The sequence below is a fragment of the Pseudovirgaria hyperparasitica genome (genome assembly GCF_010093815.1).
Source record: "Pseudovirgaria hyperparasitica strain CBS 121739 unplaced genomic scaffold EJ05scaffold_8, whole genome shotgun sequence".
Lineage (NCBI taxonomy): Eukaryota > Fungi > Ascomycota > Dothideomycetes > Acrospermales > Acrospermaceae > Pseudovirgaria > Pseudovirgaria hyperparasitica.
Window position 1 is genome coordinate 975,183 of NW_022985556.1, and position 16,298 is coordinate 991,480.

A 16,298-nucleotide genomic window follows, 5' to 3' on the forward strand; every position below is an offset into this window, starting at 1 on the left:
CTAGGCCTAATTAGATAATCTTACCTATATAAGAAGTTAAGATAGATAAAATCTAGTTTATTAGGAAAATACTTATATAAATCTTAGATTAGCGAATATTAGTAAGTATCTAAGACGAAGCGTAGAGAATAACTAAGGTCTTATAAGACTTAGAATAGGGATATAGAGATAGATAACGATCTAGGTCGCTAAGGGTAGCTTTCTAGAGGGAAGGGATAATTATTAGGACTTAGCCTTAGGTAGAACCCGACCTATATATACCTTAGCTAATAGGGTTAGAAGGTAATATAAAGGGCGGTAAATAGTCACGTGCTAGATAGATCGGTATCTCTTTATATATATACTCTCGGATTTCTACTAAAAGGGTTTGGTAGTAATTCATTCTATAATAGAATACACCCCATTGTTCTATCTAACTATACTACTATCCAATAACCCTATTCTTACATATTGCGCGTGGCTATCTAAATATAAGAGAGAGTTAAAGAAGAGAGATAGATAGATAGATAGATAGAGATACTACTAATACACTTCTACGACTATCGAGTAGAGTTATATAGACTATATTTTAGAATATATATATATATTTATACTACTTTTATATTACTTTATTAGGAAATATATTAGAATATATTAGTAGTAACATTACTCTATAACTTTAGCTCCTTTAAATCTCTCTACTAATTTAACTATATTATCGCTATCTCTACTACGTTTAAAGCTATCTAACTACTCTATTAGATATATATAAATCTCCTTATTAATATAGGAACCCTTAGCTATATACTTAAAGAACTTTAGTATAAATCTATTATAGTAGCTATTACGGAGTACCCTTTCTATAAAATTACTAAAGTTATAATACTTATCGCGCTTATATACCTACTATCTATATATCTACGCCTTAAGTACCGCCTATATAAGCTTAATTAGGTTATAGTCTAGCGAATACGGAGATAGATAGCGTACGACGTAGCTAGCCCTAGTTAGAATAGCCGTAACTTTAGGGATATAATAAAGATTTAGGTTATCTATTATAATAACTATTATCTTATTTAGATAGTAAGCCTTAATCCCTAGTAATAGATACTTATTTAACTATAAGATAAAGTCTTTCTACTTATAATATCCCTTCTTAAAACGGTAGTAAATGAATTTATCTAGGCTAATTACGCTATAGATACTCCACGTCTTACTACGTTATATATTTTTATACTAAGTTACTTAATTACTATAAGGTAAGTATCCCCATAGTCTCTAACCTATTTTCTTATTAAATATAGTCTTATTAATAAAGATAAGCTAATTAGAGGTAAAGTTCTTTATATCTTAGTAATAAGAGTCGTATATAACCGAACTCTAGTTTATATAGATTCTCTTAATATTCGTCCGTATATAGCCTTACTTCTTAAGATTATATCTAATTAACTAGTAAGTTATCTATATATCTCTTTTCTCTTCTAGGAATTACTAAATCTTATCTAAGTATAGGTATTCGAATCGGTATAGTAAGACGAGTACTACTATCTAGTTATTAGTTAATGCCTTTAGATTTTAACTAGAAGGATTTAATGGCGCTATAGCCTATCCCTATATACTTATATTTCTCTATATATAGTATATAGTTATCTTATTATAGTAGTAAATATCTACTATCTAAGTAGGAGATATACTAAGCTAGAGATAGATAATAATATTAACGTATACCTAGTTCGATAGCTAAGGAGCTACTATAATACTAATATTAGGTATACACGTATTAAAAGTAGGGTTATCGACGTACTAATAACTATATATAGTGCCTATAAATACTATAAAGTATCTATATACGTGGATTCGACGTATTTTACGACGTTACGGCTACTATACACGATAATATTTAAAATACTCATTTACTATGGAAAAACGTTGTGTTGCGCACGAGCGTGCATGCCAAGAGTTGCGCTGAAAAAGTTACGGACGGATCCTCTCAAGCCACACATCCTGTGCCAGGTTGAGACCCATGACCCATCTCTCAACCCTGCCCTTTTGCATCATACGGCGTGCTGTGCACTCGCTCTGCCCTGTTTCTGAGCATGGTTGCGTGTAGAAAGCAAGGGTTGAGATGGCAGATGGTAAGCAGGGTATGGGATTTAGACGGAGGATTTATATAGATATGGCATCCTGTCCATCAGTCGAGTGCTTGGAATACATACTTATTTTTGTCGTCGGAAGATTATTAATACTGAGGCATCTTTCACGTTCATCATGTCAGACCCAACCAAGAGCCAAGATAAGCAAGGCTATACGGGGGGTGCGAAGCAGTACTATAATCAGCAGTACGAATCCTGGTATCCGTGGATCGAGGACCAGTATTTGAAATGGTTCACGAAGGATAACAAGGCGAGCTACGCAACCAAGGGTGCTTGCATTCCCATACTTCATTCCTCCTGATCATCGTACGCTGACTGCAACCTTAGATGCCCTCGACAAGTCCAAAGTCACCGGAATTGACCAAGTCGATAAACTTCAGGATGGTGTGAACGGACTTGTTGCTGGACAAGTCGGCAAAGGCGGCCTTGCGCAACCTATTGGAGACTATGTGTCGAAAGAAGGCGTGAACAGAATGGAACGAGGAGGGAAAGATGACAATGGAGAATTCACGCCTGGTGGTGCTGGGGATACATATGTCAATCAGGCGAAGGGGGGCGTCTCGAGTGGTGCCAGTGCGGTGGCGGATGGTGCGAAGGGTGTTGGTGGGATAGCCACCGGGTGGATGGGTGGTCAGAAGGAGGGAGAGCAGAAGAAGTAGACACATTGTCTGATGCACGATGATATGCTAATTTCTTCTTGTTGAGATTCGGACCAGGTTTCAGAATCCTTTCATGTCAACTATATCTTACCTTTGCATACACAAAAAGTTGTGGTTAAGTGCTCATCGATACTACGATTATCATGCCGTAAGCTTCTCCGCAAGCACGAAGCCATGCCAGAGCATCGCGACTAGACCTCCCAGGTTGACTAAAGTGCTTATGCCGTGGAGCGCTCCAAACTGCTTGTTCAGCTTCTGCATATCTTCACTGTGTGGACCCTCGTCATATGCCTTCTTTCCGTCTCTTGTCTCTTGGTGCTTTCTTAGTATCATAACTCGTGTAGTCTCAGGGCCCAGATACAATGTGTTTGCGACACTGGAGATGACCATTGTGGCGATAGGTAGCCCCAAAGTCCATTTGTGCTCGGCTGAGAAGACCGATTTGATGCCACCGAAAGGATATGTGAGCGCGAGAGCAGCAGAAAGGAATGTTTGCATGCCGAAGTACACTGGAAAGGTATGCTAGAAAGATGTCAGGGCTTAGATATTGAGGAGCTATAATCTAGCTTGCCTTCTGCAACGTGGAGAATTGCGGACGAGGTAGCACGCGGAAGGCGATGATGCCTCCGACGAAGCTCTGAAATATAGTGCTGCCTAGCAATGTGCCATAGCTATTGATACCCAGGGTCAGTGTTCGCGCACCGAGATGAATGGACGCCACGGTCTTATGACGTAGTTGGAATGTACCTGATGATGTGATAAGGCGCGAGGCTCGAGATCTGCGATAGAGAAGGCATTGCTGAGCCGCTATTGTCTAGTAAGAATGGATACGGAGGCAGAGTGCTCATCATTCACGAACGGATGACTGAAGCAAGATCGTATGAGGCATAAGTACCCCCTCAACAATCGATTACCATTTCATGTTGCATATTTGCGCTTGGCTGTTTCAGGTAAGGCCCCACTTACCTGGGGTGCGGGTTCGCACGTGCGCGCGCGTTTTCATGGTGCGTGCGCCTTCTGCCTTGGGTGAAGTAGGCACGAACAAGGCGGCACGCGTCGTCAATTATATTTAAAATATGGCGAGGCGCCCATAGGCTTTCTCTTCACTTCAACACTCTACCAAACGCCTTGTAACGTAATCATGGCCAATAAAGAAGCAACTATCTACATCGTAGATGTTGGCAGAAACACTGGAGATACACATTCAGGCAGAGATGAGAGTGACCTGGAATGGAGTTTGAGATGGGTGTGGGACAAAATTACGACTACAGTGCGTCTCACCTTCACTGTGTCTCTGGGAGTTGTGATGCTTATTCTCGGCATAGGTAGGAACAGGCAGGAAGACTGCGATGGTCGGTGTACTTGGCCTGCGAACCGCCGGTAAAGAGGACTCCTGAGCGATTGAAAGTAGGCCTGATCTTCGTATAGCGACCGATCACTTTTTGAGTGACGAGGGGGGTTATGAGCATATTTCGATATTCCACCCCATTTCGCAGTATGCAGTGCACCCATGTGGTCGACCAATCATCTGACTTTCGCCTAGAGTTTTGATGCCAGACGTGCGCAAGCTTCGCGAGAAGTTTGAGCCCAGCAGCACCAATGCTGGTGATGGTATGTATGATGATAATATTGAATATTTTCGCTAATGTAGCTAGCCATCTCCGCTATAATTCTTGCTACACAGATGATAACAGATCATTGCAAGAAGCTGAAGTACACTAAAAAGATATTTCTAGTTACTAACGGGCGTGGGCACATGGATGCGGATGCTGGTGATATCGCAGGTCTTGCCAAAAAGATCCAAGACGAAGACATTGAGCTGACAGTGCTTGGGGTCGACTTCGATGACGTAGAATATGGCTTCAAAGAAGAAGACAAAAGTGACACCAAAGCCAGTAACGAGACAATCCTGCGATCACTTACTGAGCAATGTAATGGTCAATTTGGTACTCTTGAAGAGGCCATCTCAGCACTGGGTGCCCCCCGAGTGAAGACAACGAGACCCGTCCACTCATACAAGGGCCCGTTGACTCTTGGAGACCCGGAAAACTATGATACAGCGATGTCAATTGACGTCGAACGTTACCCTCGTATTGCTGTTGCAAAACCACCTTCGGCAAGTCAATTCGTCGTCAGGTCTGGCGCGACGCAGGACAGCGTCCAGTCATCCGAAACCCTTCAAGAAGGAGGTGCATCGGATCAGCGACCGGATGGTGACCTGGCTGCTGTCAAGAACGCCCGAAACTACCAGGTACCAGATGAAGACGCCCCAGGGGGCAAAAAAGACGTACCGGAAGACGAGCTCGCAAAAGGCTACGAGTATGGTCGCACAGCTGTTCATATCAATGAATCTGAACGTAACGTTACAGAACTTGACGTCGAGCCGTGTCTCGATATCATAGGTTTTGTTCCGAGAACCAATGTCAGCACGTACGGCAGTTTTATACTTATTAACCGCTGACATTTTTTAGGTCCAACGTTACTTTAGCATGTCGAAGACGTGTATGATTATAGCACAGAAGGCAAATGACAAGGCCAGTCTCGCACTTTCGTCGCTTATACATGCACTGCATGAACTCGACACGTATGCGATTGCTCGATTTGTGAACGCTAGGAAGTCGAAACCAGTCATACTTCTCCTCGCCCCTGAAATCGAGATCGAGTACGAGTGCTTAATTGACGTGGAGCTACCATTCTCGGAAGACATACGCCAATATCGATTTCCACCACTAGACAGGGTCTTGACGGTGTCCGGCAAGACTATCACTGAGCATAGAAACTTACCAAGTAAGGACCTAATGCAAGCAATGAGCGACTACGTAGATGCCATGGATCTATCAACCGCAGGAAAGGACGATGATGGGTGTGTAATAGTGTCTGGCTGTGGCTGAATTCCTCTGCTAACTCACTAGGGATGTTTGCGAGTATGCAACAATGGATCAGACATTCTCGCCAGTATTGCACAATGTCAATCAGAACATCCAGTGGCGAGCAGCTCGAGGAGACCAATCCTTGGCTCCAGTATTAGAGATCTTAACGCGCTACTCAAGACCACCAGATGATCTAGTCACGAGCGCCACCACAGAGATAAACACACTCGTCAAAAGAAGCGATGTCAAACCAGGTACTATGTTCAGTCCTCAAGTGAGCGAGAATGTGCTAATGTGGTCAGTTCCGCCAAAGCTGAAAGGTCGAAAGCGCAACAGAGAGACAGAGAAGCCCTTGTCCGGCCTGAATGTTGAAGAGCTTCTGGGCCGCGAGAAACGAACGAAAATCTCGGCCGAAAACGCTATCCCAGAGTTCAAGCAGTATATTGAGAACAGCGAAGATTTCAGTGCTATTAAAAACGCCGCTGACCAAATGTTCAATCATGTCAGCTCATACATTCAGCATAGTATAGGGGACAGCAAATACGGCATGGCCACTGAAGTTTTATATGTCGTAAAACAGAGCATGATCGACTACGAAGAACCAGAGATATACAATGAACACTTAGCCGCTTTGAAAAGAAAGGTCCTGGACGGCTCGCTAGGAGGAAACCGCACAGATATGTGGGTTCGTATACGACACAACAGACTTGGGCCCATTACGAAAGAACAGTCAAAACACTCAAAATACTCAGAAGAGGAGGCAAAGAGGGTACGTAACAAAGTATATGCGCCAAGTGGGACATGACTGATCTACGCACAGTTCATGCGGGTGTCACCTAAATAGGATCGCTGCAGCGACCGTCTTGCGGTTGCTTAATCTTCGTCGGAATCTGCTAACTCAGAAGTGAATCACAAGAATGTGGACCCCATGCAAGGCAAGGCCTAGCATGACAATAGTTGGGAAAGTCGAAGCTGCTTCTGACTGCCGACGCCTTTGCTTCAGCTGGCTAGCTACTGTCTTTTACAACACACTGGCCCAGTCACCGTACCTTGCATTAAGATTCATTCTGGCTATCAAAGGTAATACCTGCCAGGCACGAGTCTGCGGAGCGATTGTGTGATCTCAGCCACAAATACAACACCAGCCCAGTCACAAGCAGGTACTGTGTAGACTAGAATCTAACCAAGATTTCGGAACCCATGTTGTTCATTGTCACCAATTGTCATCCTAATCTCGCTGATGGAGTAGGAGGTCCCTACTGGCTTTTGTTGCGGCAGAAGTATCCACTTCATTGACACTATACCCAAATTAGTGAGCAGTGGTCGAAGCTCCGTATCACAACCTGTGCCGCATTCGTTTTCAATGCAGCTTCAAGCTCTCTCTCAAACCCAAATCTACCAAGGTGTGAACAGATGCCATCAATTCTGCATGGAGTCCCCAACAAGCCCAAAGCGACATCGCAGAGATCGTCGTGTCCCCGACGAGAAGCGAAAAAGAGCCTCGCATGCGTATATTTGTGGTGTTGGAGTTGCGAGCAGTCTGCTAACCTCTCGTAGGTGTACTCGATGCAAGTCTCGCAAGAGCAAGTGCATTGAAGTTCAACGTGGAGTCTGCCAAAGCTGCCAGCAACAAAATCTATCTTGTCGCTTTGAGCGTGTACGAGGGGCCTCGAAAGCTGAGGACCGGCAAAACTCAGAAGCATTTGATTCTAGGCATAAGCCACGTCACAACACAGGGCCGTGTAAGACATGGTCCGATCCGATATCATGGCCACAGCGTTGATTTGTGCAGCAGAGGGGTTTGTGTGGCCTCCTTTTCTCTCAAGGCTACGACAATCATTCTATCTCGACCCTGACCTTACCTGCAACTCTACGCTACATATGAGCGATCAACAAGTACGTCGGCGAAGGTAATTGCAGGGTGCTAAGCTGACTATCAGATAAACATCTCAAGCGGAACATTGCAGTCAGATCAGTCAGGAAAAGTTCATCTTGCTGTCACGTCCTTACCACCGGAATCTATCACACGTTTCTTATTGAAAGTTTGTAACGAGCATGGTACAGATGCATTCTTCTACTTCGATCAAGCAAGTATGTCAGAAGACATCACTAACCTCTACTCCGATCCTGGTTCCGCTTTGCGACGAGATCCATCATTCGTCTGCTTGTTGTACGCTATGCTTGCTCTAGGAAGTCAATGGACTACTTAGCTCGACCCGAGGGACCATTATCGAATGTTGTACCCAGGGACCCCGGCTTGACTTTCTTTCGCCAAGCCCGCGGTCTCATGTCGGATGTGATAGAGCTCAATTGTATCCGGGCTGTGCAGGCATCGTTCGTCATTGGGGTTTATCTACTTCCAGCCAACGCTATTGGATCAAGTTATGTTTACTTGGGCATCGCATTGCGCAAAGCTCTTGCTTTAGATCTACATCTAGCTCACCAGGATACGGACTTTACTACACTTGAGCGAGAGCTCCGTCGGAGATTATGGTGGTCAATATATTCCTTGGAACGGTATGTTAAAGGATGATCCGACGTTATTCGCGGACTTACAGTAGTCAGGAACACTACACTGAAATTAAATCGCCCACGTTCCATCGCAGTCTCGACCATCTCCGCTCCACTTCCATCGGAATTACCTCAGCTGGATGCTCAACAGGCTTTCAACAACCTCCAGCATCAGATTGCTAACGCACGACTGACACTCCTTCTCGACCAGCTGCAAGATACCTTGTGCGTTGAGAACTTAGTCTCATGCAGCCCATCACTAACATAGCTAGGGACCCTCAGAAATATGTATCAGGGATAGAACATTCTCTAAAGACCTGGAAACGGTCACTCCCACCGAGCTTGAGATTATGTAATGCCCATCCGAAGTCGTCCAACTTTCGCGCCGTTTTCCACTTGCACCTAAATTACCATATTGCTTGGATCTTTATGGGCAAGCTTAGTGTTCTTACTATGATTCGAGCTAATCTTCAGTATGATCTTGGTCGCTCTAGCACCCAGGTTCATCTCGCAGAACATGAAGAGCGCCTTGCACGAGCATGTATCGGTTCAGCAAACAAGATCTTGCACATGTTTCAGGACATGCAGAGTACGGGGAATCTGACTCGATTCTCTTTTACCGACTTCCAAGGTTGTAGCATCGCAACAGTCATAATCATCCTCTCAGGGATGCTTGAGAGAAACGCTATTTACGAAAGAGTGGCAGCATTCGGCAAAGACTGCCTTGAAAGCATGGCTGAAGGCAACGCTACCGCTCGTGCAGGCGTTAAATTCGTGGAGGCTGTGAGATCGATTGCAGACGAAGCCGTGAGCAGGATGCGACAATCTCAAAGATCTACTTCACATCTAGAAGCCATGCCACTCCTGTCAGACTATGAACACTGGGCTCAGTGGATACAGCAAGCAGACAATGTGTCGAGTGAGCACAACAGACCACAAAATGATTCGGAAATTCCTGCACAGTCTCCAGGGGCCTCGCAATCGACAGTCGGGGACAGGGCATGTCACACCACACAAAACGACTTGATCCTTGGCCCTGGCACGATTCCGACAGAAGAAGAACTGATAGGCCTTAATATTGACTGTCCGATTACAGTTCAAAGAGACGATCCTACGTTTCTCATGGGGCTTACTGGACTTGATATGCTCGATTTTGGGTCCCAGGATTCAGGTTTTGACGCGTTTGAATTAGACTTCTGCTGAACTCAACACACTTTCAGCTCAATCCACAAAATGCTATATACACTCAGAGCAGGCTTGAATCAAATATTTCCAACTTATTCGACCCTACGATAGCATCACAAGGATGCACCAATTTTAATTGGCATGTTGGCATCTTCCGCTAGACCGCTCCAACGACTTTTATATACTCGACCCTCCTTCATTACGCCTTTCACGTAGGTTTCTGGCGCGTCAAGGATTTTAACATTGTCCAGTGGATTTGAAGCTAGGAATAGAATGTCAGCCTCGAAGCCTACCTCCACCTGGCCTAAACTATTCGTTTGGTCCATCATTGAGGCAGCATTCAATGTTGCACTTCGCAGAACCTCCAACGGGGTCAGCACTTTGGAGCGCAAGGCAAACTCATGGGTCTGAGCTGCGCCCAACGGACCTTGATCACGTCAGTCATTTGTCAACGTAATCATGGAATGGCTGCACATACCCAACAGATCAGTCCCAAAGCACATCTTGACACCCGCTTCAGAGGCAATTTTGAGAGCTTCTAGACCAGCTTCGAGTACTTCTGTGTTTTTCGACTGTTCCGATCGCGGCAGAAAACCTTCCCAAGCAGGCGCAGCCATCTGGTCGTAAGTGACCAATGTTGGTGTCAGGAACGCCTCATGCTCTGCCATCAACACGGCCGTCTCTTTGTCGAGAAAATTACCGTGTTCGATGCCCTGAACGCCATTCTCAATACAATGGCGGATTGCCGCTGGAGTATATGCATGTGCTGTCACATAGGTACCAGCATTTTTTGCACAGTTTACCATGGCTCGGATCTCCTTTGGCGTGAACTGCAGGTGTGAAATCTTGTCCGTGGGACTAGACACACCTCCACTGCCCATGATTTTAATGAAATCGCTTCCACATCGGATCTCTTCTCGAACAGCTTGCATGCATTGTGCGACGCCGTTGCAGACACGACCGAGCCCAGCGTGCGCACCTCCACAACAAGCAGAGAGATCATGTTTGTTACGAAAATCTGCATGGCCTCCTGACTGGCTGAGCGCGTGACCCGCGATAAACAGTCGAGGACCAGGAAATACGCCATCTTCGATTGCCTCCTTGATCGCCGTATGAGCACCACCGCAATCCCGGACGGTTGTGAAGCCTCGGTGTAGCATCTGTGCGCAGACATATGGCTGGCGTAGAAGACTCACAGATTCTGGATTGCCGAATGCAGCAGCTAGGTTGTCAAATCCAGGCGTCGCGACTAGATGAACATGGCAATCGATCAATCCTGGACAAAGATATAGGCTGGTGCAATCGATCTGTATATAGCCTGTTCGAGGAGGAGATGGAAAAGAAGATGGCGTAATGGAGTGTATCTTTCCACGTATAATAGTAACATCAACATTCGCCCGAATTGAACCATGCGCTACATCAACTATCGAAGCGTTTTGGAGAATATACGGTCTTGGTGCCGGTCGAAGCCATGGCTTCAATGCCTTTTCGTTGACCATACTCTAATACCGGAAGCGATAGGGAACACGGCGTTGTTGCGGAGCCTTAAGGTTGGAGAGACGTTGAGCTCATAACGTGATGCTCTCGCTTGTGAGACCGAAAGACTTGAAGACATGACTCGAACGGCAGTCGGTAATCTGCCATACTATATTCGGGACATGGACAGACTGCTGCCGTTGATAGACGGCTATCTGTCATCGGACGTCTGACCACTTTTCCAGCCTGTCATCGGCAATTTGGCCCGGCAGGGGCGGTCGTTACTCAGACTGCGGCAATGTGCCCCTTCAGCTAACTAGTTCCCTGCCTTGAGATATCTCAGACCTATCACATCACGAGAATCCATGTCGCCATCTTGAAATCAGACCTCCACTTCTTTATCCGAATATCACATTCTTCACGTTATCATGCCAACTAGCCGGCAAGGCAGTTAAACGGAGGCCGGTACACATTCATATTGCGAGTCTGTCCACATTGTCTATTATGCAACAATATATCACCCATCAAGAGATTGCCTGAAGCATTATTATGGCAATGGCGCAACATGACGCGAGAGAAGTATCCTCGGATAAACAGCTCGATATAGACGAAAAGAATGTTGTCCTCGACCCAACAACATCGTATACCACCGAAGAGGAGAAGCGTGTGTTGCGCAAGATCGATCTTACAATCATGCCCCTAATGTGCTTAGTATTTTTTCTCCAGGTAATGATCATTACGCTTCTAGAGAACTCTACTGAACTTATACAGTATCTCGATAAACAGTCTCTTAGTTATGCATCAGTATAGTCATCTGCATAATGTTTCGATAGACACGCATTAACCCGTATCTCAGGTGTTTGGCCTCATTACCGATTTAGAGATGACTAGTAGCCAGTATTCGTGGTGCTCATCGATATTCTATATTGGACAACTGGTAAATTACTATTCTTCCACTGTTGCACATGTCTTCGTCTTCAGTGGCAACTAATGCAGTGCGTCGTAGGTTGCAGAATATCCCTGCATCTACCTCATGTCAAAGCTACATTTGAATCAACTTGTCGGAGCAACTGTAATACTTTGGGGAGTCATGTGCATGTGCCTAGCCGCACCAACGTCGTTTCATGGCTTCGTTGCTGTAAGGTTCTTGCTCGGATTTACCGAAGGCGCTGTGTCACCAGCCTTTGTGACCATCACTTCTATTTGGTATCAAAAGTCAGAACATGCTTCTAGGACTGCGTGAGTGAATGGGTACTTATTTTTTCACCATGAGCTGATCTTGTCTAACAGCCTTTGGGTCACAATGAACGGTCTCGCTCAAGTTATAGGGTGCCTTTTAATGTACGGGATTGGGAGAAACACATCACTGGCACTGGCACCTTGGCGTGTCATGTTCATCGTATGTGGAGCACTCACGGCCGCAGCTGGGGTTTTGTTCTTCTTCCTGATGCCCAACGGACCCAGAGACGCGTGGTTTTTGAGCCATCGCGAGAAGGAGGTGCTATCACAACGCATGGCAAGAGATCGCGAGGGAGGCGACAAGACCTCTTTTTCTGTGCGCCAGCTTCGAGAGGCAGTGTTCGATATCAAGACTTGGTTTGTGTTTTCATTCGGCGTACTAGTTACGATGCAATCCCCTGTGCTTACAGTAAGTCTGATGTCTTCGTCTTTCTTCCAGCATGTGACACGCTCTAATGCTTTCACCAGTTCGCCTCACTTGTCATAAACACCATTGGCTACGATCGGTACCAGACAATGCTTTATACTGCACCCTCCGGTGCTGTTCAGATCCTTCTCCTATGGATCGGCGTGATTGGCTGCTGGTTGTTTCCGCGCAATCGTACCTTCGTCATCATGGCACTAATCATCCCGCCCCTCGTTGGCAACGTCTTACTCCTCAAATTCTCTCTCAATTCCTCCTGGGGCATGATTGCTGCATCGTGGCTGGCCTCATGTATCACCGCCGTTATGTCGCCGCTGCTGTCACTTGCAGCTTCAAATGTAAAAGGTAACACTAAACGCTCGGTCGTCAGTGCAGTCTTCTTCATTGGATATTGCGCTGGATGCATTGCGTCACCGCAGTTGTGGACTGAGAAGCCAAGGTACTTCAGTGGTGTTGTGACGGCGTTGGTCACGTGGTGTTTGTTGTTTGTCGTTGTGACTTTCTACTGGATTGTATGCATGATGGATAATGCGAAGAGGGATCGAAGGAACGTGGATGTGAGAGATCATGTGAACGAGGATCCCACGATTCTGGATGAGAATGGTGCTCCGCTTCTAGATTTGACAGACAAAGAGGATGTGAAGTTTCGATATAGTTGGTAGAGAAACTCACGTCTCATTAATACCAACACAAATAGCTGCTTGCATATCACCGACTTGGCATCGGCATTGAACAGACATATGGCTCTATTTGTTAAAGATCTAAACCAAATTCACCATAAAGGAAATGACAGTCGTAAGCTCAATATCCTACACATTATAATTGCAACCTTGACTTCAGCTTGTCCCCGTTCACAATCTCGTCCTTTCTTGTTTTCAATTCTTCCAAATCCCATTCAGAGCTAATATACCTCCCACTCAGCCACGATTTCTCCCCCTGAGTAAGCCATAGGCACACACTACCGCAAAGGTCTGGATCGTCCTTCAATATCTCCGTGAATCCAGCCGGTGCGCCAACCGGTCCAGGTCCAGTATTGACTTCTCCCGGGTGAACTGAGAACGCCTTCACGCCGTCCGCTTTATAGCGCTCCGCTACAATCTCTGTCAACCGGTTACTCGCCAATTCGGAAACATTGAAACCCATTGGGCCCATGCCGACAAGATGCGAGCAGATAGATGTGACATTGATGATAGTTTTCGCGCCGCCCGGTGAAGAAAGCAGGATAGGCAGACACGCCTGCATAGTAAGCACGCGGCCAAAGTAATTTGCCTGCATGGGAACCTGGAACTGATCATATCGCACTTCCGTCAGTTTCGGCGCAAACGCCGACTCGTGCGAGCTCGGCAGGCCCGCGTTATTGATCAACACGTCCAGGCGCCCGTATTCAGTCTTGATCGTCTCTGCGAGGGATGCTGTCTGGTCTTCGGAGCCGGCTTCGAGGGCTACGGGTGTAATTTTGAGACTTGGTGAGGCTTCCTGGCAGAGTTTGATGGTCGACTCGAGAGATGTGGTGCTGCGGGCGGTGATTATGAGGCCGCTGGCGCCGGCGCGAGCGAATGTGAGGGCTGTTTGTGCGCCGATGCCGCGGCTTGCACCGGTGACGCAGACGACGAAGGGCGAAGGGAGTTTGTTTGCTTCAGGGCGGCGCTCGTCAAGGACTTTGTTGTGTAGTTTGGAGATGAAGTTCGTGCCGGTTGTGATGGACATGCCATCGGCGTGGAGTTGGGTGACGTCTGACATGATTGAGATTACTCGATGTTTGAAGTTTGTATGTTGAGTTTGTATGTTGGTTGGTTTGGTGGTGCGAAAAGTTGATATGCCTTAGAAGACTGCGTTGATGGTGAGATGCAAATTTTGCGCGCGACAAACAACCATTTTATAGGTATTCGTCTGGGGACGTGGCTGGTACGCCATCTGTGTAAACTCCGTGGCGCTCGCCATATCTGGAGAAACTTGGTGTTGAGCTCGTGTTGTTCAACAGTTGGTGGCGGAGGCTGCCTCGAGGTAAATCCGGCCTTAAAGCCCGGCCGTGAGTTTCGCCCAATCCGGAAAAAAAGGTCCGATGCCATTTGCCTGCCCGTTCGGCTGCGAAACGCTAAACCCTCCTGAAGTGGCTAGGCGCATCTTTCGCGAATTAGCGGTAGGTATCGCCTTTTTCGGCTGATGCACCACGACCACGCAAGTACTCAAACCCCGCCCCAATTGTTTGTTCCACGATAACACATATACACTTGTCGATCTCACCTACTAACTTACCTGCAGCCTTAACGTAGTTCGATGGGCCCGAGCTGATGACATCATGCCGATCAAGACCAAACGCAAAGACACATTGTATCATTATGGGACTTCTACTTTTATTAAACTCCAGTCTCATACCTCCGGCAATACATTCTGAATACTTCTTGCTGTCGGAGCTAGGACGGAAAATGGTATTTGGGGATCTTGCTATTTGATCTGGCGCTCAAAATCCGTCAAGTAGACTGCGATTCATCAAAGATACATAGATGCAGCATGTTCCTGTCAGCCACTGTCATCACTACCAGCGCAGTACATACTTGTGTTGCACAGAGCCTGCCGATCATCGCATTACAACACAGCATCATGGGGTTCTCAATTTTGTTTTTGCCCTTTACGCCACTACGTCACTCTATTAATCGCAGGCTTGGCCCAAAGCAATTCACCATCGTGCTGTCTACAGTTGTGTCTATCGCACAATCAAGTGTATACGCTCCTGGATTTAGATTGATCTATAAAAGCAGTGCCACAGTAGACTTTGACCATTTCCAGCATATTTAATTGGAGCAGGATGTGATTAAGTAGCGTTTCTCGCCGTCACTACTCCTAAAACCAAGCGCTACCCTGTATATATCCCTGACAGGACCTGCTTGTCCGCAGGTGAAAGAGCCAAGCCACCCAGGTTTCATGTGACACCAGGCATCAGCGAAAACTGTCTTCATGTTAGTATTGCACGTTCATATCTTGTTGACTTGCTTATCGAAGCTGGACACCCCATAAAATATGCTGCTATGAAGTTTTAAGTGACTGTATTTGGGTAGCCAAGTCTACTAAATCTGAGAGAACTATACACCCCGAATGTTTCCTTGCACGGCGTCCATGGCTGGAGGACAATACCTAACTAAGATTTGAGTAGTGATCCAGATCAGCTACCAGTCTATGACTTAACTTCAAGCAGAACATCAGCATTTTTGCAAACCTTGACATCTGATGGATATGATCTATCGCTATGCTAACACGTATGGGTTGTTTAAGGACTATCAAGTACCAATCTGAACATTTCGACTAGTATAGGAATTATCTACACACACAAGGGGGCCAAGAATTGGCTTTGACGAAGCAGATGATAATTAGAACGCTGCTACATTGTCTACAAGATATATCGTTAGAAGAGGTAGTTAGCATTTCTATGACATTTTTGAGAGAACAGAGCTCTTGCTGAATCTTCAACTTACACTCCGAGTGTCGACAGACACTTATGGCCGGATATTGACCAAGCTTCTGGACGCAGGAAAGTCCACCACATAATACGTTAAGCTGTTGTAGAAAATGATGTCCCAGTATGTATTGACTAAGCGATGAAAGAAGTCAAGGTCATCCATGACTGAACCTCTAGTGGTATAGAGTATCCCAAGCTTAGATAGATGATCAAGCTAATGTACTTCTCGGTTCATCAATGCAGGACCTGTGTAGCTGGTCCAGACAGAAGACGACATGATCCCCCTTTAGAAATTTCGCATGTCCCTCAACCCGGACTATTAGACTCTTTTTCGCCTCATATCCAGCC

The 16,298-nt window shown here is 46.0% G+C and overlaps 7 protein-coding genes across 7 annotated transcripts; 4 read left to right on the forward strand and 3 right to left on the reverse strand.

The window, feature by feature from the left end:
- Positions 1-2,247: 2,247 nt before the first annotated feature.
- EJ05DRAFT_510917 (uncharacterized protein) lies at positions 2,248-2,965 on the forward strand (the record flags this gene model as incomplete). The annotated part of the gene is made up of 2 exons (XM_033748211.1): positions 2,248-2,401; positions 2,460-2,965. The coding sequence occupies 2 exons, from the start codon at positions 2,248-2,250 to the stop codon at positions 2,789-2,791; spliced, it is 486 nt and encodes a 161-aa protein (XP_033600537.1). The 3' UTR covers positions 2,792-2,965.
- Positions 2,436-3,660, reverse strand: EJ05DRAFT_476349 (uncharacterized protein). The gene is made up of 3 exons (XM_033744010.1): positions 3,539-3,660; positions 3,363-3,462; positions 2,436-3,313 (listed from the first exon to the last, which is right to left on the reverse strand). The coding sequence occupies exons 1-3, from the start codon at positions 3,586-3,588 to the stop codon at positions 2,933-2,935; spliced, it is 531 nt and encodes a 176-aa protein (XP_033600538.1). The 5' UTR covers positions 3,589-3,660; the 3' UTR covers positions 2,436-2,932.
- A 170-nt stretch (positions 3,661-3,830) lies between these two features.
- Positions 3,831-6,732, forward strand: EJ05DRAFT_376744 (ATP-dependent DNA helicase II subunit 2). Its single transcript, XM_033741193.1, has 9 exons — positions 3,831-4,061; positions 4,117-4,171; positions 4,220-4,283; positions 4,335-4,402; positions 4,447-5,213; positions 5,263-5,654; positions 5,704-5,915; positions 5,964-6,430; positions 6,482-6,732. The coding sequence occupies exons 1-9, from the start codon at positions 3,933-3,935 to the stop codon at positions 6,503-6,505; spliced, it is 2,178 nt and encodes a 725-aa protein (XP_033600539.1). The 5' UTR covers positions 3,831-3,932; the 3' UTR covers positions 6,506-6,732.
- An 867-nt stretch (positions 6,733-7,599) lies between these two features.
- On the forward strand, positions 7,600-9,585 carry EJ05DRAFT_376792 (uncharacterized protein). The gene is made up of 3 exons (XM_033741195.1): positions 7,600-8,178; positions 8,227-8,397; positions 8,445-9,585. Exons 1-3 carry the CDS (start codon positions 7,859-7,861, stop codon positions 9,373-9,375), a joined length of 1,422 nt encoding a protein of 473 aa, XP_033600540.1. The 5' UTR covers positions 7,600-7,858; the 3' UTR covers positions 9,376-9,585.
- Positions 9,349-10,856, reverse strand: EJ05DRAFT_465034 (amidohydrolase; the record flags this gene model as incomplete). The annotated part of the gene is made up of 2 exons (XM_033742765.1): positions 9,349-9,784; positions 9,836-10,856. 2 exons carry the CDS (start codon positions 10,854-10,856, stop codon positions 9,471-9,473), a joined length of 1,335 nt encoding a protein of 444 aa, XP_033600541.1. The 3' UTR covers positions 9,349-9,470.
- A 263-nt stretch (positions 10,857-11,119) lies between these two features.
- On the forward strand, positions 11,120-13,235 carry EJ05DRAFT_376757 (major facilitator superfamily transporter). The gene is made up of 6 exons (XM_033741194.1): positions 11,120-11,559; positions 11,605-11,637; positions 11,690-11,770; positions 11,840-12,072; positions 12,124-12,481; positions 12,541-13,235. Exons 1-6 carry the CDS (start codon positions 11,383-11,385, stop codon positions 13,156-13,158), a joined length of 1,500 nt encoding a protein of 499 aa, XP_033600542.1. The 5' UTR covers positions 11,120-11,382; the 3' UTR covers positions 13,159-13,235.
- Positions 13,190-14,469, reverse strand: EJ05DRAFT_476352 (NAD(P)-binding protein). The gene has a single exon (XM_033744011.1). The coding sequence runs from the start codon at positions 14,234-14,236 to the stop codon at positions 13,313-13,315; it is 924 nt and encodes a 307-aa protein (XP_033600543.1). The 5' UTR covers positions 14,237-14,469; the 3' UTR covers positions 13,190-13,312.
- Between the last annotated feature and the right edge of the window lie 1,829 nt (positions 14,470-16,298).

Bases quoted from the DNA above. Each gene is read 5' to 3' on its own strand.
- EJ05DRAFT_476352 (XM_033744011.1), bottom strand. From the start codon at position 14,236: ATGTCAGACGTCACCCAACTCCACGCCGATGGCATGTCCATCACAACC.
- EJ05DRAFT_376757 (XM_033741194.1), top strand. From the start codon at position 11,383: ATGGCAATGGCGCAACATGACGCGAGAGAAGTATCCTCGGATAAACAG. The intron at 11,771-11,839 runs GTAAATTACTAT...AGTGCGTCGTAG, and splicing joins TATTCTATATTGGACAACTG to GTTGCAGAATATCCCTGCAT. The intron at 12,482-12,540 runs GTAAGTCTGATG...TGCTTTCACCAG, and splicing joins TGCAATCCCCTGTGCTTACA to TTCGCCTCACTTGTCATAAA.
- EJ05DRAFT_376744 (XM_033741193.1), top strand. From the start codon at position 3,933: ATGGCCAATAAAGAAGCAACTATCTACATCGTAGATGTTGGCAGAAAC. The intron at 4,172-4,219 runs GTAAAGAGGACT...ATCTTCGTATAG, and splicing joins ACTTGGCCTGCGAACCGCCG to CGACCGATCACTTTTTGAGT. The intron at 5,214-5,262 runs GTCAGCACGTAC...GACATTTTTTAG, and splicing joins GTTTTGTTCCGAGAACCAAT to GTCCAACGTTACTTTAGCAT.
- EJ05DRAFT_376792 (XM_033741195.1), top strand. From the start codon at position 7,859: ATGGACTACTTAGCTCGACCCGAGGGACCATTATCGAATGTTGTACCC. The intron at 8,179-8,226 runs GTATGTTAAAGG...TACAGTAGTCAG, and splicing joins TCAATATATTCCTTGGAACG to GAACACTACACTGAAATTAA. The intron at 8,398-8,444 runs GTGCGTTGAGAA...TAACATAGCTAG, and splicing joins GACCAGCTGCAAGATACCTT to GGACCCTCAGAAATATGTAT.
- EJ05DRAFT_476349 (XM_033744010.1), bottom strand. From the start codon at position 3,588: ATGCCTTCTCTATCGCAGATCTCGAGCCTCGCGCCTTATCACATCATC. The intron at 3,463-3,538 runs GTACATTCCAAC...GGGTATCAATAG, and splicing joins GCGCCTTATCACATCATCAG to CTATGGCACATTGCTAGGCA. The intron at 3,314-3,362 runs GCAAGCTAGATT...ACATCTTTCTAG, and splicing joins AATTCTCCACGTTGCAGAAG to CATACCTTTCCAGTGTACTT.